The 25,164-nt window shown below is 44.3% G+C and overlaps 1 protein-coding gene across 2 annotated transcripts in view; it reads right to left on the reverse strand.

Annotated features, from left to right (window-relative positions):
* Positions 1–25,164, reverse strand: part of LOC147620948 (uncharacterized) — a 64,874-nt gene that overhangs the window by 21,627 nt on the left and 18,083 nt on the right. Inside the window, exons 2-7 of one of the 2 annotated variants that reach the window (XM_086825219.1) lie at positions 17,815–17,937; positions 17,505–17,691; positions 17,030–17,199; positions 16,765–16,939; positions 13,535–13,599; positions 12,088–12,172 (exon numbers count right to left, since the gene is read on the reverse strand). In XM_086825219.1, coding sequence (XP_086681345.1) covers positions 12,088–12,172; positions 13,535–13,599; positions 16,765–16,939; positions 17,030–17,199; positions 17,505–17,691; positions 17,815–17,937 — 805 coding nt within the window. Of the gene's footprint in view, positions 1–12,087; positions 12,173–13,534; positions 13,606–16,764; positions 16,940–17,029; positions 17,200–17,504; positions 17,692–17,814; positions 17,938–25,164 lie in introns of both variants that reach the window. The other variant, XM_086825218.1, reaches the window with a different exon arrangement.

A 25,164-nucleotide genomic window follows, 5' to 3' on the forward strand; every position in this document is an offset into this window, starting at 1 on the left:
CTCCAACCTATCAAAGAAGGTTGGAAGAAGTTTGGTTGCACCATCATTTCAGATGGTTGGAGTGACACAAGGCGGGCGCCACATAATAAATATATTGGTCTCTTCATGTCTTGGCGCCTACTTTTTGCATGCAGTTGATGCAGGCAAGGCAGGGGAGCGGATCACGGCTGATTTTATCTACCACCACATTCGTCAAGCTATTGTGGAGGTGGGGGTAGAGAATGTGGTGCAAATGGTAACAGACAATGCCTCTAACTGCAAGAGGATGGGTGAGCGATTGAGAAAGAGTTTCCAAGCATTGTGTGGACTCCTTGTGCTGCCCATCTGAATCATATAGTGGCTCCCGCTCCCCCACATCACCAGGTATCTCCTCAACAATGGTAGAGGTCCCAGGTATCTCCTCTGAAAGAGTCTGTATCTAGTGCTCTGGACCACCTCCACTGATCACTCTGGTGGCTCTCCCTCTAGCATGTGCACCACGAGTATACACCCTAGTGCCTCTAGAGGTGGAAGGACGACTCTGCTGAGCTAAAGAAGTAAGGGAGCTGGTAGTGAGAGCTCGAGACCGAGCTCGAGTGACTCGTCTATCAATAGTCTTGAGCTCTCTGTGAAGCTGTCTATATATCTCCTCATCACGTACTATGTCGCTCTCCTCGGCATGTTGCTAGCTGCGGTGCTCGAACTCCTCAACATCAACCTATGGAGCATGTAGTCACTAGTAGTTATTAGTGACTAATCACTTTAACCTTACTATGAACTTTGAAGTGCATCAGTATGTCGTAAATCACGTACCTGTTTTGGTCTATCCATCTTTCGAAGATTTCGAACGAAGATTCCGAATTAGTCGAAGGTTAGCTCTGCAAAACACCAACCTCTCTAGTTGAGCTGTGCTCAAGTGGTTTCGGATCTTCGTGTAAATAAAGAGTAAGAACTTCAGTTTCTCTCACAGGCTCCAGAGGAACAATCCTTAAATCCACGAAGATTCGAGTCTTAGTTATAACAAATCTTAAAGTCTGGGTCCTTAAAGACTCCAAAGCCGAATAATTGATCAATAATCAATATGTATTTACTATTTTGTATTATTACCTGGAATAATAGCCGAAGTACAAGGGCTTTTAGTTGAGGCTGATAATATCCATGTGTCTCCCACCAATCAAGAGCTGTCTTACACACCTCTGGCAGCATAGAAACACCGCGACTATATAGTTCTCCAAAGTTATTGGAGTATCCTATCATCTCTCGATCAATGTGTACCTACTACTCATCGGTCAGTACATGACTCATGTACTGATCTCTCATGGATAGAAGCACCATGTCCATGAAAAGATCTGCACTCTTGTAGAGATGATGCAATAGTGCTGCCATACCATGAATTGGACAACGCATCGAATCCCATCTCCTCTCTACAAGGCGCATAATCCCATCTCCTCTCTACAAGGCACATAATCTCATCCACCCTTTGTAGTATGTAGTATGTACTAGGATTTCAGCTTCAACAGGACAGTCCTTCATGTTGTATGCAATGTAGCTCATTTGACAGCTCATTTGACATTTATATAGCATACATGTTTGCATTTCAATTGTTTTTGTGCATCTTTGTGTACCAATGTTGCTAAATTACGAATGATTGATAATATGTGTTTTTTCCTTATACACATTTTTTTATACAAAGTGAACGTACTTAGAGTACTCATCCCGATGCGTACTTTGCGTACTCGTACGCATACCACACCATACCTAAAGTACTCAACCACTATGCTCTATCCGTCATTCCCCCTCTCGTGTCATAGAAGAGTCCAAGATCCTTCATACCCTACACATACCACAAGATCCGCAATCCTGCGTCCCAATGAGTCTTCAAAGGCGTCTGCATGAATGAGCTCACCAGCCCCACACGAAAGCTCAAATCCAATCTAGTGGACAGCAATTGGATCAATGAACCAACGAGCTTCCGATATAGAGAGGTATCAACCTGCTCATAAGGATCATTCACTATAAGTTTGGTGTTCGGGTCCATCGGTGAAGTAATAGGCTTGTAGTTCTCCATCCCAAAGGTCTCCAGCAACTCATGAACATATCACTTTTGAATCCCCTCTGGGTATGCCAAATCTCCAATCCCAAGAAGAAATGGAGTAAGCCTAAGTCCGTCATCTCAAACTCCTTTAACAAGGCAGCCTTTGTCACTACTTGCTATGTGCTCCACATGACCGCTAGTGAGAATGAGATCATCCACATAAAGAATACTCAACGTGACCAAACCGCGTTCTCGAAAGAGATATAATTTAGGATCTGCAACTGATCTCTGAAAATTTGTCCATAGAAAGGAGTCAATCTTCTAATTCCAAGCCTTGGGAGCCTACTTAAGACCATACAAGACCTTCCGCAACCTATAAACCATCCCCTTTGATCCCGGAACCTCAACGCTTGGAGGCTGCTCAACATACACCTCCTCCTACAAGTCACCATTAAGGAACATAGATTTTACATCCATCTAATATACAAGTCACCGCTGAGAAGAGGCAAGGGCAAGAATTGTCCGAATCGTGGTCATCCTCACTGTCAGTGCAAAGGTATCCTCGTAGTTGATGCCAAGCCGCTGAGCATAGCCCTTAGCCACAAGTCTAGCTTTGTGCTTGTCCACCGTCCCATCTAACGTATACTTGGTCTTGAAGACCCACTTGACACCAATGACTGACCGTTTTGATGGCCTCGGAGCCAACTCCCAAGTTTTATTCTTCTCTATGGCATCCAGTTCCACTTGCATGGCTTTCCTCCAAGTCTCCTAAGAAAGAGCTTCCTTCACGGAAGTGGGCTCTTTGTCCCCAATGATACGAGACCATCAAGGCATAGTTTACCTGTAACAGCTCCCCGAAATGACTTTTGTCACAAACTCTGTGCGATCTTCAAAGTCCATCCTCAGTGGTCTACTCGGCGGGACGCTCCATAACACCTGACTCCCGAATGGTGTCTAACAACCGCTTTGGTACTCGAACAGAACGCGAAGCCTAGTGCTGCTACTGGGGCTCTCATCTCCAATCTCGGGCTCAACCTCTACAACTGATTGAGGCTGTCGAGCTGGAACAATAGACTGGGAATCATCCTTAGACTCATCTAGTTCTCCAAGAAGTGGCGGCTCATCAACAGTGGAAGCCGGAACAAGCTCATCAAAGACAACAGCTCTGCTGACAACAACCTCGTTCCGCTCCGGATCATATAACCTGTACAACCTTTGGAAAGAGAGTTATATCCCACAAATGCAGCTTCTGCGACTTCGAGTCAAGCTCCCTCCTCTGCTTCTTTGGAATGTGAATATAAGCATCACTCCCAAACACACGGAAACGGGAGACATCTAGTTTCCTGCCAAAATAAGCCTCAAATGGAGTCATCTTTGGTATTGAAGTCGTCGAAGATCGGTTCAGGATATGGACAGTCGTAGCCACAGCCTCTCCCCAAAAAGGACGAGGAAGATCATGATGCTCCAGCATCGTCCTCGCCATCTCCACAATAGTCTGGTTCTTTCGCTCAACCACTCCATTCTCTGAAGGTGAACCTATATTGGCCAGCTCCCGCTTGATGCCATGTTCCGCACAAAACCGCACAAAAGCATTGGAAGAGAATTCTCCTCCTTTGTCAACCCGAAGAGTCTTCACCTACAATCCAAACTCCTCCTCCAACAAGCAGCATAAAGTACAAAGAACCTCCCAAGGATGGGGTCTACATAGGTCCACACAAGTCAATGTGTACCGACTCCAAAGGTTTCGAAGCCCGCCTAGTACGCTGCTTGGAAAAAGATTCCCTATGCTACTGTCATGACTCAACGCAAAATGAAAGAAAGAATTCTTTCTATCCTTTGTAATAATTATACTTTCTTCTATGTTTTTCAAGTTTTCCTTTGAATTTAGATAAGCAAGAAAATCCATTCATTTGGATAGATTCGTGCGTAGGAGCTAGCTTCTGGTGAGTGGCCATAGGTCATGGTGGGTCCACGTAGTGGGCTAGAACATGGATAGTGCACACTTCCACCTATATGATCTGATTGGGCGCTTATGGCCAGAACTCAAGCATATTAAGGTCAAGCTCGCACACAAAAAGGACTGATGCCTGGGGGTGTGGACTAGATCCGCCAAAACAGACAATTACAGTCGATAAGATGGCATGACCAATTAAAGTCTATGTTAGAGTGATTTCTTGATTTTCATTTTACATGAGTTAGATGCATTAGATTGAAAAACCATTACTGTTTTGTGAATGTGGACGGAAAGAGCTTTCATTTGACTCCCATATTGGGGGATCCCTAAAATCTAGGATGGGGCCCTAAAAAAGAGGGACCTCAGTTTGCCCTAACCCTAAAAAATAGAGATTTCCTAAAATTTAGGAATCACTATATTTAGTAATTTTTGCATCCTAACTATACTTGCTAAATTTGGAGGTTTTTATTTTCTGGCAATTGACACCTCACCACAGAAAGTTCTAGAAGAATGGACAATTGTCCTAACACTTGTCACTTGAGCTCCAAGTGTTCTACAAGTGTATAAGTGTCCCAACACTTGTCACTTGAGTTTCCGAGTGTCCCTCCACTTGTCCCACCTTCTAACATGTGACTGGACACTTGTCTTTTTCAGCCTTACTTTCCCTCTTAAGCCTTGAAGCTCTATTTTCCTATAAATACAACCCTTTTCCTCTCATTCTACACATAGCCCCCTTGCTGTAAATCAATCCCTACTCACCCTAAAGCAGCCCACACAACTTGGGTACAACTCCTACCTCTCCATCAATGCTTCCACATGATGTAACTACTCCATCTTCCACCTTTTCCCATGCTGTCCATTATTGCAGCGAGTCTGTAAATTAGGTTTCAGCTCTCTTATTACTCCAATTTCAACTTTATAAAGTCTCTTTTTCCTTATCTTTGGATCAAGTACAAAGTTTCAACCGTTGTACAACTCTACATCAACAAGAAGGCTGATTACTCTCTCTCCCATTCCGGCTTCTCACTATCTATGTACTGTAAGAAAATGCATTTGCATACTTGTTTGTTTTTGTATGTTCATTAGCATAGACTTTTGCATGGTCTCTGAGAGTGAAGATTACTTCCTCTTCACTCTCAGGTTTATTGTAACTGAACTCAATCCTAAAGACTACAGCGTCCCTGCCTACTATCTACTGCCAACATCTAGCAAGCCATCCACCATCTGGTCCCAGAAAGCCTGCCGCAACACATCCACATTCAAGTGGCCAAAACGGAAATGCCACAAGTCACCGATTTGAGTGCCTGTCAGAGAAGAGAGTGTTGAGAGTTTGTAGATACTGTTCTCCACTCTGCCTTCCCATACAACCTCGCTTGTTTCTTTGTCCCATAGAGCAACAAAATGCTCAATCTCCACCCAAAAGCCTGTCTTGCAAACCTTATGCACTGACAATAGATGAAAACAAGTATTGGGACGTAAAGAATACGAGAGAAATGCTTCCTCCCTTTGCCATCGGGAATAATCTCCATTCTACCCTCACTGTGAATCAGTATAGTGGAATTGTCGCCAATGAAAATGCGACCTGATTGCCATTTAAGATCTTGTAATCATAGTTCATAACATACGTGATGCTTGTGGAAGCAAACGTTTGCAAACGTTTGTACCATACACATATGAAACACAAGTTTCATACGTGACTTTTTTTTTGCCTTTTTTTTGTGTTTCATGAGGTTTGAAAGCGCCGAGTCCCGACGTTAATGTTTTTTTAATCAAAATACCATACGCCTCACAGATCTGGAAATTCAAAGAGCGCCACCTGGAAGTTCGAGTGCGCCTACAGGCTGTCGCCGAGTCCCGACTCCCAACTCCCGACTGCACTTCGAAGTTTGAAACTTTCAACGTTAGCAACTTAGCTACACTGGCCGGCGGCCAACCTACAGGTATTTCTGTTTCTGTAAAGTCTAGACTCTAGACTGTACTTGCCCAATGCCTACAAGTATTCAATGGTTTTCGAAACCCTAACCCTACAATGCTGTAAGGCCTGTAGGCTTGTAGCATGTACAGTGTAGGGACTTGGGAGTGCACAGGTGACAGGCCCAAAGGTGTAGCCTGTAGCCTGTATGTACTATCTAGTATCAACTTTCAAGTATCATCTATGTAGTATGTACAGTGTACACAAGGTGTATTATTTACAAAGGCCTTGAATCTCTTGGATTTTTCTTTTTCTTGCAAGTTTGCAAATTGTAGGCCCCAGGAATTTCGAGAAATGGGCAGACTTAAAGGCTTAGAATGGGAGCATGTGACCGTCGTTAAGTCTCTTGGCAGGGATATGTTCACATGCAAGTGCAAATATTGCCCCCATCAATGGAATGGAGGCCCTTTGTGCATAAGGACACATATCTTGCATCTAATAGGCCAAGGGGTTGGCCCATGTGACAATGCCCCCGAAAGTGCAAAAGACATATGCAGAAGGTTGCATGTTGGTTTGATGCCTCAAGGAGAAGCAGCACTAATTGATGAGCAAGTTGCAGATTTTGGTGGAACAGGTGGATCCTCAGCCTCCTTTGTGGGTGAAGATGCAATGCCTGCAAGCAAGAGACATAAAGTCTCTACAAAGGGTCAAATGCAATGGGAGTTTATCAAGAGCATGGCAATTGCAAGCTAGGAAGGATGCCATAGTAGGAGGTTCTTTTATGCAAAGGATATCCCACATTTCAAGGTTAAGAGTCCTTACTTCCTTGAAATGGTACGGACTATTGGACATGTGGATTCTAGCTTCAAGCCTCCTTCATATGATGCCTTGTGTAAGAAGGAATTGAAGGATGAGGTGAAATGCATTGACAAAGACTTGTTGGGGATACGAGAGAAGTGGAAGAAATATGGATGCACCATAGTTTGTGATGGATGGTGAGATAATAGGCGGATACCTATTATTAATGTTCTTGCTTCTTCCATACATGACACTGGCTATCTCAAGTCTGTTGGCATGGATAATGCATCAAATTGTGTGCATGCAAGAGAGCTCATAGAGCAAGAATGGCCATCTATCTTTTACACTAGGTGTACATGCCATTGTTTGGACTTGTTGTTTGAGGACATTGGCAACTTGCCATGGGTTGAGCCTGTGTTGGAGCAAGGAAGGAAGATTGTGACCTTCATCACAAGGAAACAAAAGGCACTTAGCATCTTCAGGAAATGTAGCAACAAGGAGCTTTTGAAGCCTGCTGAAACTCGATTTGCCTACATGTTTTTAGTGTTGGCCAATTTGTTGGATGAGAAAGTTTATAATGGCTTAAGGAGGATGGTGGTATCTGATAAGTGGTTGAAATGGAAAACATCCCACACAGTCAAAGGTGAGGAGGTTAGGGAATAATCTTAGGACCCTCTTTTTGGAAAGATGCCAAGATGATTGTCAAGATATGTGCACCCATCTTGAAGATTCTTCGATTGGCAGATCGAGAAGGAGCAACCATGGGGCTGATTTATGAGCTAACAGACCGCATGGTGGAGAAGATACAAAACATGCAGGACATTGATATAACCAAGCTTGCAAATGTTCAAAATCTGTGTTAATAATAGATCGAACATGATGCATTCTCCTTTACATGCTACAGGTTTTGTTTTGCATCCCATTTGGAGAGGGAAGGGCCAGGAGTCTGACAATGAAGTGCATGATGGATGGATGACGGTCATAGAGCGATATACTGGATATGATACAGAAATGCAGGGTATCTTGATTGATGAGTTGGATGTGTATAAACCAGAGGGGGGTTCTTTCTCTCGTGCCCTTGCAAAAGAGGAGAAGAGAATGCACCAAGCAGTCAAACGGTGGGAGACATTTGGTGCAAGTACTCCCAAATTGCAGCAGCTTGCTATTCGTGTGCTTTCTCAAGGGAGTTGTGCCTCTCCATGTGAGAGAAATTGGAGCACTTTCTCTCTTATTCATACTAAGAGAAGAAACAGGTTGAAGCCCTCCAATACAGAAATGTTGGTCTATATACATACTAATCTACGACTCATCACAAAAATTAAGGCTCGAGGGTTTGAGAAGATGGAGATCACCTTGGACATGATCAACAAGGAAAAAGATGATGAAAGGTTGATTTCTTTGCAGGAGATGCAAGAGTCGGATGACATTGGGACAGCCACAACCACAAATGTTGGAGGCATTGAGGAAAATGTGGATGATGAGTCAGATGATGATGATGAGGATTCTTCTTCTTCCTCTCATGAGGATGAAGAGGAAGAAGTAGAAGGGGATGAGAATACAGCAGAATAGGCTCTTCCAACGTTCCAAGTTTCATGAAGTATTTTATCCCTAGAGTAGTATTTAAATTTCTGCTATGGATGTTTGTTTGCTACAAGTTACAACTTGTGCTTTGATTTATCTAGTTTTCACTATTTAGCCTTGAGGCTAGACCCTTGGGTAAGCAATGAGCCTTTATGTAACTTGTAAGTGTTGTGACTTTGGAAGTTTTTATAATAGAACTTGGAGAGCTTGAGTTTACAATGTATATTTGTATCTATTCGTCCTTTCTATGAGGTATTATATGGGTCACGTATGTTACTCGGCCCAGGCATGAAACATAATCGAAACATTCTTACATACCGGAATGCGTATGCGTTTGCTAAACGTATGTTATGAACTATGCCTGTAATAACTCTCCGGAAGGAGTCATGTGCCTAGAAGCACCACTATCAAGAATCCACTCTCGAGTATCCCTGGCGGTGAAACCGACTACCTCCCTGCTTGAAGAAGATGAAGCATCTTTGTCCATAATCTCCAAGTGCACAAAAGTTGGAGTCTTGGCAGCTGCAACTGAAGAATCAGCACTCTTCTCGATACTCCGCTTAGGACATTTCCTCCACTAGTGGCCTTTCTCACCACAATTATTACAAGTCCGAACTGAAGTTCACAAATACAGGATGCACAGGAACTGAAGGAAGATCATATACACCAAAAGGTGGTTACAAAGCTGGAGTAGGCAGCACGAGGCACATGGTAGGTGCAGCCAAGATCCTAGAATATGCGGAAAAATGAGATGAAACAACTAAGGGCAAAGCCCATGCTTATGTAGCACCTAAAGAGCCCAGTCAGCTAGCATAAAAAAGGCCGACTGGGGCATAATGTGGAATATGCCAAAAATGTGAAAAAAAATCCCCAAAAATATGGGAAAATTCCCCAAGCTGGGGGAGGTCCTCCAAAGGTGCAGGAATAGCAAGGAAGCACCCTAAACAATGGAGATGACCCCTCCAACACCTCCTCTTCAGCTCCACTGAAGAGGACCGATATCGGCACATGGAAGTAAGCGATCCAAAGTCGGTCTGGAAAGCGCCTTGGTGAAGATGTCCGCCACATTGTCCGTGGTAAGGACAGTACTCCACTGTTAAGGTACCGAGCGCCAACTAGTCACGAACCATATGATAATGAACGGCAATGTGCTTGGACTTTGAATGGAAGACCGGGTTCCGAGCAAGAGGCATGGCAACGGTATGCAAAAAGCACCTGTCCTAGCCAACTCCCATTGGGACTCGGGAGAGACCGTGCATGCTTTTAGGGCTAGCGTATGGAGCATTTCAAATAATTCTTGGAACCAAATTAAATACAGCGGCTCGCTCTGGAAACTGCAACCCGTGAGAGGAATGAAGATGAGGCGGCGGCGGATGTAAAGTCAAAGGCTAAGATATTGCTTTCTACCCTATGCACCTTTGGCATCTCAAAAATTCTTTTTTATTTCAACAAATGAGAGAGAGATCTAACACCAAAAAAAAAAACAATTCAACCATAGTTTCATTCATGCATATTAGAGCCACAATTCAAGGTAGACCCCATCAATGGCAACGGTGACAATGCAGTGTACCTATATACAACTTGACTTTGGATTCATAGTTGATGCATCACCTTGCATTACATTCTTTGATTCTGCCTTGGTATCATTCATTCTCAAAGTAGTGAACATGTGCTTTCTTCCCTCTAGTTTGATTTCATGAAAAATGGAGTAATCCCCTAGGATCACCAATGGGCACACATCTAAAGGAACTCCACATAGGTTTTACAAAGAGGCAATGGCATTCATTCCTCTCAATCTTATCCAAGAACACTTCCCATGCTAACCATCTTTATCACAACATAAACACACAATGTAAATCAACAATATAATACAAAATCTCATATACAAAAGTCATGTACACATCCATTCTTGCATGCATATACAAATTAGAATCTACTTGTTAAGGCCTTTCCAACAATATGTCACAAATGGGGGGATTCGATGTAAGATTTATAAGGTTCACCACCAGACCATCACCTACATACATCATGTGTATACACTAGATGCAGACGGTCTTCCAAGTACCCGAAGAGGAGTTGGAAAATGATCAACCTTTTGATGACTAGACTGAATTTATCTTATGTGGTCAGTACAGCAAGTATGTTTATGGCTCACCCTAAAGCAAACCATCAGCAGAACAGGAGGATTTTGAGATATGTCAAACATACTCTTCATTTGAGGGCATGCCTCTCAACTTTAGTTACACATTTTTTGTGGCAATAACTTGGCAAGTAGACATAATAGACAGCACTACAAGTTACATATTTGGACTTGGAAATGTAGGCATTAGTTGGAAAGTACGAAGCATCCTAATTTGGCTCTATCTCTGAAGCAGTATATTTGGCTGCAAATTTGTCCATGTGTGAAGCAATTTGGCTTAAACCAGTGCATAAACCAAAGTCAGGATTGGGTCTAGGGTTCTATCTTTATGATATCACTTTGTGTCTTTTCATTTTGTGGCTGTTAATCAAGTGTGCGTAGTTCTTCTGTCACATGCACCCATGCACTAATGTGACACACTGGCTCATCATCAGTGCTACATTTGTCCGTCAGTAGAACCTTTTAGGGATTTATTTGTCGTATGCCCTGACCCCATTGTGAGCCCGAGTCTAGGGACATGTCAATACGAGCTACGTAGGTCACATCTAAAGCCTTAGGTGTCGGTATGCGTCACTTAATCCACTTGGAGAACATAACATTCAGGCCATCCAGAGTAGATGCATGTAGCAAGCATGTAGAAGCAAAGGCTGAGACTAGCTTTTGGCCAGCCTTAGGACGCCTTACATGTGGGCTACCCAAGGGCCAGCCCATAGGCATCAAGCCTGGTCGGCCAGCATGCCAACATGGGAGAGCCCGAGTCAGCCAGCAGCATCCAGCAACAGACAAAAGCATGCAGCCACACATGTGAAGGCACCTGCATACATACCGTTTTCAGCTCGTCATGGGCATTATAAACAGGCCGACAGCATATGATCCAGCCAACTTGGCATGGGTTTGCATATATAAGCACCTTCAGCCCATTCACTAAATCATCTCATTCTTGCATAATTCAGCAGTGAAACCATGTGTGCTTGAGTCTTCTGACTCGTGCATACATCTCTACAGCAGAGCACCTCAGTGTGCTACAGTCCAAAGAAGCCAGAAGTTATCTTCAGCATTCAGTCATCAGTCCCGCATCCCCTCAGCAAATCTTGGTGTGGATATTTGCTCCCAAAGAGGCTTCTACGTTGTCTACAGACCACTTGATGATCAAACCGACATTTGGTCTACCTCATCCTAGCGTTTGGCATTCCAAGCTCAACCGTCGTCGTAAGTTCTTGGCAAAGTCTGCATTGTAAAGAAGTTCTTCAAAGTAATAAAGAAAATACTACTGCTTGCGGGAGGGGGCCTTGAAGTGGGTAGTTGGGACCCAATCTGGTGTCCACTCTCTAGCATCTCTCTCTACAGCTCGTATCTCCTTGTTCAAGAATTAAAGTGAATTGCTTAAACTCACTCAAACATAAAGGTAACTGCATGCTACATCTTCTCTCCTCTCTTTTTCTCACAAGAATCATAGACTGACAAACACTAGACATTGGATGTGAGGGGCTGCTGTGTGGTATTAGTTGATAAGACGTGGACAGGAATGAAGCCACATTTTGTTCTATGCAGTCTGTATATGGTGTTTTACTGGTAAAGATGGAAACTATCATCAGAGAAAAGTTCTAAAACATGTCTCATAGAAACTGTTGCATTTAGCATTTATGAAAAAAAGAATTACTCGCTCACACCCTGAAATAGCAGCATACCGTTTCCGTTACTCTTTTTAAGGTTCCGCCACCAAAAGAGTGTCCACAACTAAGAGCAGTGCATGCATCTTCCAAGACGTTACCTCTGCATCAAACAACAAACATTGTTGGAACACTATGATTCAATTATTTTTTTTAGAAATATGCCACTCCAAGTCCATTTCTTTGTATCTTTTAAGAAAATGAGCACACGCCTACACATACAAGCACACAATCAGAAGCAGAAACATAAACATCCACAGGGATCTAGAGGCCACATAAATATGCATTCTTTCATCATCCTTGACTAAAAGCAGTGAGGTTACATGCAAAGAACTCACAGATCATTCCTTTGGCAATATCTTCTTGAACTCCAAGAGCTCTGAAAGACCTATCTTGTCCTAGGCCCCTTTGAAGGAGGCTCAGCACCTGGAACAAGATCAATGCAATGATCCTTTTGTCTAGAAGGAGGTAGCTCCATGAGAAGCTCCTCAAGAAACTGATAGCCATGCTCCTCCATCATCTGTGGCCATTCCTCTATACTACCACCAGCAAGTATGTTTCCAATGACTGACATAAATGACAATGCAGGTCTAGCTTTTCTGCTGAAATGCCTCGACTGACCTTGATATCAGAAATCAAAATCAATGCTGCCGGTCAATTATAAAAGGCCAAGGGCAGCTTTTATACAATCCCACCCTATATGAAATATTTGTTTCATTAATGAGAGCAAAGAACAGTAGTTACAAACTTCAGGCAGCTTCTCGAGTGCACTCAATGTAACGCTGGACACTGCACAACTCAGCACCCTGCAAGCATCCCAATGTAGGGGATCTTGAGGTTGAAGGCTGTGCCCAATTTGCAAGGAAAGCTTTCATACCACCTCACCCCAGATGGTTTATTTGCTTTACTAATGGGGGTGAAGTACAGTAGTTACAAACTTCTGGCAGCTTCTGAAGCGCACTCAATGTGGGGCTGGACACTAGACGATGGCAGCACCCTACAAGACACACCAAAACTCGAGAACATTGAGTTTCGAGGCTGTGCCAGGTTTGCAAGGTTGCTAAATTGAAGCAGCACTGCTAGGGTCTTCTAATTCTCTAAGTGGGAGGACCAATACCAGACAAAAGGAGTTTCTGGGACCTTTTATATGCTCTGCTGGGCACCTGGCTCCTCTGGCCGGCCAGTTGCCCTTTGAGATGCAGCAAAAGGACCCTAAATCAAAGTTAGTGACTCCCTCTCTCACCAGATCATCCCTATAATATGTCATCCAAGAAGCATCACATTTATAAAAAAAAGCAAGTAGTTTTTGAGAAGTTTGCAAAACAAGTATAAGCTTGTCTTTGTCTTCTTCGAGCTTTAAGCATAAAGAAAATAATGCAGCAAAAATGTCTTGTGATCCCAACAGAACCATAATAATCATGTGTATGTCATGGCACATAAATGATAGCAAGGCTTCCAAACTTACGTCAAAGGATCAGAAAGTAAGGTTCGAAGACTAGGTTCTGATTTGGCATGTCCTTTATTAGTCTCCTGCAGCTATATCCACATCAAAGAAAATAAACATGAATGGCTCGCATTCACTAGAAAGCCACAACTATTTAACTTCACACATCAAAACATGCAAACTCTAAAAACATCCTAAGTAGTAAAAAAGCAGCAGGCTTTGGTGGTAGTGGGAAAGGTTTCCTTACAAAAAAGAGAGTGGAGAGGAGCAAAAGCAGGAAAAAGACATGAAAATCTAAGATTATAGAAGATGAGAGGAAGTGGAAAGCAGGAAAAAGGAAATGGAAGAAAAGATACTACATAACAATAAACTCTCCTCCATATGTACTAGGGGCTAGATAGGCTGGGATGAGGTTTTGTTTTGTTCCCGCTCCCAGCTGTGATTTTGTAAGGTCTATTCATACTTAATAGAAGTCTCCTTTTTGCAAAAAAAAAAAGCCTTAATATCCACCTAGTTTGAGGGAAGAATAATGACAGTGAGTTGGAATAGATTGCATTATATAATGATTAAGAGACTGCAGCTCCCATCACACAAGATTTGGCAGTCCAATGCAAAGCTTCCACGCTTCAGACCCAGCTTCCTGCAATGCGCAGCAAGCAGTGATGCTCCAGCCTATTGAGTGCACAGTGAGGAATTCAGCCAGAGTCAGCAGTTTATAACCCTTTCTACCTTTTCTCTTGGCAGTATAAGTAGCTATGTTCAATCCCCACACTGGTGTGGTTAACAATAGCCCATTGTTGGCAAGGAAGTTCATGATGTGGTATAGGCTAAGGAATAGTGCTAACGTAGGCCTTTGCATCTCCATAGCTATGATGTTGTTCCTCCTCATGGTGGTTAGAAAAACCCCATGGAGAATGTTTTGATGCCTCCTCTTTATAACAATAGTGAACAGAGACTCTTAGTTACGCAGCTAATCAGTAGTTGAGAGGATATAGACTAATGACCCAAGCTTGGCCGAATGATCACTTAAATCTTCATTCTCATTCATCTTCAAATCATAAAACTTGAGCTTGAGAAAAACTTTAGAGTTAGAAATATGATTACCAAAGATTGCTTCTAGCTTCTCCTAGACCTCCTTAGAAGTAGACTTGAAGGCGATATGATGCACAAGAGAGTCAAAGGCTAAGTCCGATAAGAGAAATAGCTCTCTCATTCCGTTGCCACAATGATGTTGACTAGTTTGGATCGTTGGATCTTGGATCTACATTATCACCGGACCAGTATCCCATACTCCTTCCCGCTTGAGAAGAAGTTGCACCTTGGTTTGCCAAGTTGGAAACCCGGTACCAAAAAACTTTTCAATGGATGGTGCAGACATCATGATGAGAAAGAAGGTTTATCTTTGAATGAATAGTATCTTTGCCTCCTGTGGTTAATTCTCTCACAAAGCCCTTAGGACCAACTCTAGAGCTCTAAAGCATGGTATTGGAATTTGGCAATGGGTTGTGCCCGAGATGCACTAGAAGAAGAAACCATCCCTCATCTATTCATTACTTATCCTCATAAAATAATGATGCCCTTGAGTTCCTCCACGTATGTGTTTTTTCCTAATCTAAGCATGGAGCAAGCATGGCAATGGGTACCACATGCTAAGACTTCATGCTGATCACAACAGGAAGCCCAGAGAAGGCGGCAGCAGGGGGGGAGGCCAGGCGTACGAGGGGCTGGCGAGAAGAGGCGGACTGAGACCTGGCACAGGAGGAGCTGCTGCCAATGGCAATTTCAGAACTAAACAGAGGCAAGCAGAGCAGGCCAAGGAAACTGCGACTACAGATGTCTCAGCACTAGCACCGCTAGATAGCACACCACCAACGAGCAGAGCGGCAGTGGTGCACCCTGCACTAGCACCGCCCCATACCGGTGGCAGGAATAGCTGGGCAGCACTGGTGTGCCCTGCAATAGCACCGCCCAATACTGGCGGCGGGAATGGGTGGCGGCACTGACAAGCTAGGCAGCACTGATGCACCCTCCAGTAGCACCGCCCAATACTGGCAATGGGAATGGCGGCCACGGCTCAGGGTTAAAAAGCTGCTCTGACAAGTTACGGGGGATAGAAGGTGACCATAATGTGGGTGTATAGAGAAAGAGAGAGAATACTCAGATCAATAGATAATTTGCACGACTCAATAATGATTCTATTGATTGATTTATTTAAACTCCAATGAGTACAATGCTTTTAAAGGCTCATAGCCTTATCTTTTGACACATCACTCACACACTGGGACAATGACACATGGCTAGGCCTATGACATCACTGCTTATCACATTCACACATAATATCTAGCTATAAGTGATTGTTCACACACATAAACACACTAACATATACTAAGAGCTGGTTCACACGCACAAAGCCCCAAATACCCAACATTGAGCACCCAAGCAGCTGTCAATCCCTAGTTTAGACACTCGAATCTCTATGTTGGCCATGTGTGGCAGGATGGTTAGGAGACAGCTTATGTAGACTTGGCACCATGCCAAGTAGGATGCATGTTAGTGTAGCCTAATTGGCTACACTCTTGGATAGAAGGAGATCTTCTTAGGACACCTTGTCCTTGGGTTACGAGGCCAGAATGGGCACCCAAACAACCTCAAATGGGTCTGGAAGTTGCACAAAGACCGTTGGTCTCTACGTTGTAATCTAATATGGTACTAGTCCGATGATACGGTCACTTCGTTCCATGTGTCCGACATTGGCCAACCTCTTCGATAAAACTAATCCTAGAAACTATATATAGACTAGTTCAGCAGATTTCATATCGTATCGAGATCAACAGCTTTAGATCTATCTTCCCTGAGTTGTGCACTCTTGTATGAGCGTGACTTCATTTGTTCAGAGTCTACCTAGATTGCCATCAAAGCTCCCTGCGAAAGTGGGTGGGCATACACCAGCAGTTTGTAACTTTGGTTAACAACACTGATTCAGCATTATCTCCATATCTCTTCCTTTAAGTTCTTTGGTCTTGTGCTCAAGTTCAGCTTAGTGTATTTTCTTACACATCTAATCACGATAATCTTCCCCTCCCAGGCTTTAGCCCAATGGTTGTGCCCTTGCCTCTCAAAAGAGAGGTACAGGGTTGGATCAACCCTTGTGGCATGTATTTCAGTACCCTCTCTCGCATCAAAAAGTAAGCGTCCCCACAGTGGGAGACCTTTGGTGAATTATGATGTATACTAGGTCCATAAAGACTTACCAAGGGACTTTCTCCCCTGTTTCCTGCCACAGCATCTGCAACATTCAAACCTTCCATGAACTTGGACACTGGCACAGGGCCAAAACCTTCAGAAACAGCATGGCCAGCATCTGCCATAGCAGATCCATCTAGTGTCTCAGTGCCGCGTGGCATAAGCCTAAATGTCAAGGAAGTTCTGCAGGTAACACAGAGAAAGCTATGAGGCAATATGTTGCTATTTACAAATATAACAGCACCAACAGGCAGAATGAAGAGCTGAACTCACCTTCCAGCAGAGGTAGGACCAACTAATGATGTTAAAGGAGCTACCCGATAGGCACATGCATGATGAATGCCTGCTGTTACATGTTGGAGAGATCTCCCTGTAATTACCAGAAGATCTCCTGCTCGTAACCCAATGTCCGCAAGGTACCAATGACCATTCATATCACAAACCTGTAAGTCCAAGATCCCACAGTAAACACCACCCACCCATGCACAAAAGCATTTGCACGAATTTCATAACTAGCCAGAGTTTCTAATAGTAACCCCGTCCACGGCTCTGGGGAACTGCCTTGCTTGAATTCAAATTCTGCCCATGCCTCTAATTGCTTAGAGTTCAAACAGATCAACAGGCTACATGATTCCTTTAATTATTATATTGAAGCTTGAAGAAAGTTGATTGGAACACAAAAATGCAGAACAAGCATAATTGAGGCACCTTAATCAACATAACAATGCTTAACCAATCCAAAAACTACCTGCAACCCAGGAGAGTCAGATGCAATCAATGTGAGCAATCCTTTCTCCAACTCTTGCAAGCAGCCTTCTGCACCAATAGAGCCCTTCATGTTGGGACCACAATCGTGAAAATGTGTTGCCACTAATACTGATGAAGAAGCACTGTTGTCGGGTAATGGACAATCATCCAAGAGAGAGTAAAAAGAACTGCAAAAAGGTCAGGTAAAAAATGATTTTGAAATTCTCAAGCCAAGATCATGGCAGCAGAAATCTATGCTATAATGCCTCGTTAATTTGAAGAAATATTTTTAAAACTCAACAAAAGCTTACTCGCTTCGCAATCGCAAATGCCGGCAGATGGCTCCAAGTGCGATCCGCGAGGCTTTTCCCAGACACCGAAAGACATCAGACATGCAAGGAGGTGGTTGCTCAACTTCTTCTCCCCTTGTATTTCTATAAAACCATGGCATATTATGATCTCTCTCTCTCTCTCTCTCTCTCTCTCTCTCTCTCTCTCTCTTTTTGGAGAGTGGTATACCATCTACTCGGAGCTGATGTTGCTCCCATGTTTTTATGTTCTTACTTTTCCATGACGAGTTTCCATGGACAGTTTTGTATCACCCCAGTGAGATAGCTATATGTATGTTTTCATTCTGTTTTATTTTCCATTCCATGATGAGATATGCCATGGACATTATTGTACTACTTTGGTCTCATAGGCCCATTGGGACTTTAGTAGATGCTTAATATATCTTTCTCTCTCTCTCATGTTCCATGTTCCTGGTATTCCATGACGAGATTCCATGGATAGTTTTGTATCACCCCAGTGAGATGAGATATGCCATGGACATTATTGTATCACTTTGGTCTCGTAGGCCCCGGAGCCGAGGACCAAGATGTGGCTATTTGACACCTTGGTCACTCCGGCATTGATGTATGGAGCACCCTTTTGGGCACCTGATCTTACAGCGGCCAAATGGCCAAAGATAGAGAGGCCCAAGGTCATGATGCTCTCCCGTATGATACGCAGTAAACCATCGGTCCCACATGATATTATCTTGGCAGAGTTTGCTACAGCACCCATGGTAGTAGAGGCACTCTTCCAAACAGTAACATACATTCACAGGATCAGTGCCATGGCCCCCCGGAGACTCCCGAGGCTCGCCCTACAATCCTCCCAACCGCTAGCAGTAGATGGGCAGGAGTGAAGGTACAACCGAGTATGCACCTGGTTCACGAGGTAGGGACTCAAGATGGATCACTTCCCCCCACTCCAGTATGACCTAGACTCCTTGATCATCAGGCTCTCTCAGGATGACAGAAACCGGGTGATCAGATATGATTTATTGGAACTATACATACAGGATACCTGGATCACAACACATGAGCCACTCTCACACAAACGGCAGTACTACATGGATACTTTCATGAGGCTTACAGAGGATGGTGTCATGACCCTGTGAAAATGAAACAGCACAAGTGTGGGCATGGTGGGTGGTGAGCAAGATAAATATTAAATGATTCATATTTGGGGTGCCCAGACAAATGGTATGATGTGTGGACATCCTCAAGTGTGAAGGGGGACCAAGGACATTAATATTTTTAATGTTTAAACCTTGGGGTGGCCCCTAGGCATAAGTGACCTTTAATAAGTTTAATAAACTTATTAAAGGGCCCCTAGGATATTTTTGGAGAGAGGGGCAACTCCACTTTTGGTACACGCCTCTCTCATCTTTCTCTCTCTCTTGCTTTTGGGGGAAGCGTGCAAACTACATGCGTTGAGGAGGAGGGAAACGTGAGTCAACTGGTTGCATAGTGGATTGCTCGATAGGCCGTACAGAGCACGTGGAAAACAGGCCGTACAGTCAGGCGGCTGCAGTTCTAGTGCAAGCAGGTACAGTCGACAGCTGCAGGTACAGTCGGCTGCTCCAGGTTCAGGCGGCGCTGGCAGGTACGGACAACAAGTACAGTCCGTATTGTTGGCTGCTGTACGACTGCACGTAGTACGGGGTTGCTGCGCACAGGCTAGTTCAGGCGATGCTAGCAGAGTACAGACAGCAGCAGGTACATGCGGTGGAATCTGCACGTACAAAACTGTACGGACAGGTACAGTAGGTTTTACTGGCCTGTACGGACAGGTACAGCCGGCTTCCAATCTGTTCAGTCCTGAACAGATTGCAGGCTTCCAATCTGTTCAGTCCTGAACAGATTGCAGGCGGTGCATCTCCAGCTGCAGGCGGTGCTTTATCAGAGTATAGTTGATGCATCAGTCAGGTGGTTGCAGGGAGGAGGGTACAGACAGTCTTTGTCAAGTATAGACTGGTACGAGCTGTCCCACGAGTGCAGAACCACACATCGAATTGGTAAGCTCTGAACTTGTCCATCTTTCTTTCTTTCCACTGACTTATGTCTGCTGCTGCAGAGTTGTCATCTAGCCCCTTGTGAGAGGAGGGGTATGGCAGTTTGAAGGGTGGAAACAGAGGCTGGACAGTGGATGTATATTTGAACTGAGTTGTGGAACCATGTTCATGGAATATGCCAGATGTGTGCTCAAGGCTGCCCTGCAGAATTGTCTTGGTTGATCAGAGGGAAGCACAGTGTGTTGCTTTTGTGGGACACAGATCTGTGTGAATCCTCTGTGCTAAGAGGTCTTGAGGGCTGCCAGATTGGACATACAGGTTTATTCTCCTGGCTGGCTTTGTTGTACTCAGTTTTACATCTCATTGAATTTGAATAAAGAAATACCGAAAGGGGCGCCAAGCTTTGGGACCAACAAGTGTCGATTTCATTTCAGTTCTGGGGCATTCTAGCTCCAGATAATTTCGTTATTTATTTGGACTACAAGTGGAAGGGTGACTGCTAGTCTACCGCACTTTGGTTTCTACCAGAGGCCGGTTTCAAGGTTCCGCTGCTGGGACCCATCATCAACTTTCTTAAGGGGGTGAGCTCGGGGTTGACTCGAGGAAAGTCATTGCTGAAAAATTCAGCAGCATGTCTGACACAGAAGATGAATATTTTTATTATGAAGAGGAAGAGCAAGAGACCTCTCCTGAGAGAAATGAATCTGAGGATATTCTTGCAGGAGAACAGGGTGCAGATGATGAACATTATGAGGATGTAACACAGCCAGAAGATATGCCTAGTAAAGAGGAAGATGATGCTCAGTTTAAAAATCGTTTGGCAGGTGAAATGGATGTGTTTATGCAGCTCACACAAAGTGAGAAGTTTGCTGAATTTATGAGATCCCGTTCTGAGCCTGAAAAGAAGAAGAAGAAGGTGCGTTCTAAGAACCTACCTCAGGGTCATAGTGGTGCCGTCCCACAGGATCCATCTTTTGGACAGTTTCCGAACATGCAACATACTTTTGGTGCCAACTCACAGAGTTCCTTTTTCGGACAGCCATCTATTCCTCAACAGTCTATGCATCCAGGTTATTTTGGTGGTGGCTCTGTGTTCCAATCCATGACTGGGGGTTATCCTCAGGGAGGCATTGAAGGGAGCTAAAGAAGCTCAGCTGAAACAATTAGGGTTTCATGTGGGAGACACACACAGAGAAGAAGAGAGAGAAAGAGAGAGAAACATGTGGGGATAAGTCAACTCACAAAGTATGAGTGTGTGACTCTCCTATCACACATGTATATTTGCTCTAGTACACATAGTACACTTAGTACATTAAAAGTACTAAGTGTACTATGTACTATAAAACTTATGGGCTTGTACACACTATAAGGGTGGACATAATGCCTTTACCCCAACAACCTCCCACTTAAAGGCAATGTGCCCTTAAGTGAAGGAAAAGAAAAAAATCAGTATGTACATGATAATATACAAGGCCATATCAAGGCTGAAACTGGCCTCATCCAATGCCCATCAAGTGTCTGCAATGAGCAAACCGCTCTGGAGGCAAACTCTTTGTCAACAGATCAACCGGGTTGTCATCCGTATGAATCTTGACAAGCTGAATCAGCTTGTTCTCTATCACCTCTCTGATGAAGTGATACTTCACATCCACATGCTTCGTCTTTGCATGAAAGACAGGGTTCTTTGCCAACTGGATGGCACTCTGACTGTCACAATGCAAGAATGGAATATCCCCTGTATAACCCAAATCAACCACTAACCGAGATAGCCATAATGCCTCCTTGCAAGCCTCTGTGGCTGCAATATACTCGGCCTCTGTAGTAGATAAGGCAGTGCACTTCTGCATCCTGGATATCCATGACACAGCACCTCCTGTGAATGTAAACACATAACCAGTAGTAGACTTCCGGTTATCTGGATGACTGGCATAATCTGAATCCGTGTGACCATGCACTAATGCATCCTATTTGCCAAAGCAGATGCACATATCCTGTGTGTCCTTCAAGTATCTCATGACACCTTTCACTGCTTCCCAATGCTTCTTGCCAGGCTTGGCCATGTATCTAGTAACCACTCCCACTGCAAATGCAATGTCCGGCCTGGTAGCAACCATGGCATACATGAGACTGCCACAAGCTGAAGCATACGGAATCTTGGCCATATCAGCCCTGTCACTATCCGATTGTGGGCTGTCCATAGCACTGAGTTTCACATATGGAGGCAAAGGAGTACTAGTCTTCTTCCCCCTTCCATATTGAACCTCTGCAAAACTTTGCCAATGTATTCCTTCTTAGACAAATACAACACATGCTGATTTCTGTCCCGAAGTATCCGCATACCCAAAATGTGATTTGCATCACCCAAATCCTTCATATCAAAGGTCTGATGCAGCCTCTTTTCAAGGCATCCATCTCTTTACGAGATTTCCCGGCAATCAACATATCATCAACATACAAGATGAGGATCAATAGACTGCCATCCAAAGCTTTCTTGGTGTATAAGCAATGATCTATGTCACTCCTCCTGAAATCCTGGGATTTCATGAATGTATCAAATTTATGATACCATTCCCTCGGTGCCTGTTTGAGCCCATAAAGACTCTTTTTCAGCTTGCATACAAGCTTCTCCTTTCCATTCACTGCATAACCCTCTGGCTGTTGCATATATATCTCCTCATGGAGATCACCGTGAAGAAAAGCAGTCTTCACATCCATCTGAATCAAATCCAGATCATCATGAGCAACCAAAGCTAAGTGTGGTCATTTTGACCACTGGAGAGAAGATCTCATCAAAGTCCACACCATATTCCTGCTTGAAGCCCTTAGCCACTAACCTGGCTTTGTATCTTGGCTTTGCATCAGGTGCAACTTTGAGCCTGTAAACCCACTTGCATGGCAAAACCTTCTTGCCTGTAGGCAAATGCACCAACTTCCATGTTCCATTTTTGTGCAGAGAATCCATCTCTGACTTCATAGCACGCTCCCAAAGAGCCTTGTCTGCCCTCTGTAAAGCCTCCTTATAACAAGAGGGCTCCCCACAGTCAGTGAGCATCAAGTAGTCAACCCCTGGAACAAACCTGTCAAGGGGTCTGGAGGGTCCTGTGGACTTCCGTACCCAATGACCATCATTTGCAGGTTGCTGTCCAGCCTGCATATCACCTATTGGTGGCTCCTATTCCATGCCATAAGGTTGAAAGATCATGCCCGGTATCTCCTCTAACTATGGGATATCCATAGGGATATCTTCTGCCATCTCTGGCTGTCCATTTGGACCATTTTCAGCACCATTTAAGGGCTGGTTTTGTTGCTGTAATGGCTGATTTACAGCCCTTGGTTGTTGTCCATGATGTCCATCATCATCAAAGATGACTCTGCCAGGCTCCTGTTGCCTTGCAGGCTCCTTATACATGCATGTTTCATCAACCCATTTCACCCAAACTGTTGATTCAGGGCTGGAAACTGCTGTGGACAGAAACGCAGACCTGTAGGGAAGCTGCTGGACTGAAAACGCAGGTGTTCTGAGGCTGCTGGACAGAAACGCAGGTGTTCTGAGGCTGCTGTACAGCTGGACAGAAACGCAGGTCTGCTGGCTGATTGCTGGCGTTGAACTGGGCTGGTTTGTATGCTGAATCTAGGCCTGAAGTGATGCTGAATCAGGGCTGATTGGATGCTGAAGGCAGGCGCCTAGGGCTGACTGAAGCAAGGGTTCTCAAGGGGCTGATTGGATGCTGAAGGCAGGCGCCTAGGGCTGACTGAAGCAAGGGTTCTCAAGGGGCTGGAGAAGCAAGCTTATGAGCTCCAAGGGCTGGATTAGTCTAGGACTGAAGGCAAGGATACTCCTGGGGCTGAGGAGGAGAGCTCTTAGCACAATGAAGACTGAATGAGAAACTAAGCCCTATGCAAGCCTATTTATACTAACTGGAGGTTGGTCATTTAATAAAGTTTATATTTATAAATGCCCAATAATGCTAATAATGCTAAATAAATACTATTAAATATGGAAAAAATACCAGATAAATCCTAGTAAATTCCCTAAGGCTTCTGGGATGTTCTAAATGATGCACAGGCATATAAATGCATATTATGCAGGATGCAGAGTGCTTTCTGATGCAAACCCTAAGGCTTCTACTGACTCTACATGCATGAATGATTCTCTCCAAGTGGGTTAAGGGACTTGACTGACTAACTGACCCGCTAAGGCTGAGGAATGACCTACGTAGCTCGTGCCTGACTTATCCTGGACTGAGGATGTACAATGGGGTCACGGCGTACGACAATTATCATCCTATTGGGTTCTAAAACTGTACAACTGTTGCACTTCTGATGATGAGCCATCTGCACTGAGTGCAGAGTGCATGTGACACAACGTCCCTAGCCCCCCGGACGTCGACCACAATCCTCTCATCAACTCCAAATTCAAGACATGCTACATTACTATCAAGCTACCTTTCCACGTGACGTAGCTGAGGGAGACCTCTTGGCCATCCTCATTAGCCACATGCTTAACATTTTGGAGAGTGGTATATCATCTATTGGGGGTTGATGCTCCTCTCATGTTTCATGTTCATATTCTTGGTATTCTTTCCATGAACAATTTTGTATCACTCGAGTGAGATAGTTTTTGTTTGTTTCTATTTTGTTTTCCGTTCCTTGATGAGAGAGCCATCGGCATTATTGTATCACTTTGGTCTCACAGGCCTATTGGGTCTTTACTAGACGCTTAATCTCTCTCTCTCTCTCTCTCTCTCTCTCTCTCTCTCTCTACCACTGATATTATCCGTGCAGAGATGGCTGCCCCCCCATCGGTAGTAGAGGCACTCACTCGATCAGTCTCCTTTATACATAGCACTTGGGCTCTCCCTAGAGACAAATATGCTCGCTTAGCCCTGGAGTCTTCACGACAGTTGGCATCACAGGGAGACGGATCATGTTGGTATGCACAGATGACAGCTTGGTTCCAACTGCATGGCTTTAGCATGGACAGGCTACCTCCATTTCAGTACTCCCTGGATGCACCCTCCCTCTCTCTCACACGGGCAGAGATTACCAGACTTATCAGGCAGGACTTGACTCAGCTCGACACTAGGAGGACATGGATACAGCCGACACACGAGCTTGGTACGAAGATGGCTTTCTATAGAGATCATCTTCTCCAGCTCACGGAGGATGGGTTTGTGATTAGACCCAGCTACATGGATACTCATCTTTCTCATGGGGTACGGTGTGCTATTGGTCAGATGCGCACATCCTCACACCAGCTAGAGATTGAGACTGGCAGGTTCAGAGGAGTACCAGCTGAGTCCAGGATTTGTTAGCTGTG

The sequence above is a fragment of the Cibotium barometz genome, chromosome 31 (genome assembly GCF_041138505.1).
Source record: "Cibotium barometz isolate CiBa-2024 chromosome 31, ASM4113850v1, whole genome shotgun sequence".
In the NCBI taxonomy this organism is placed as follows: Eukaryota; Viridiplantae; Streptophyta; class Polypodiopsida; order Cyatheales; family Cibotiaceae; genus Cibotium; species Cibotium barometz.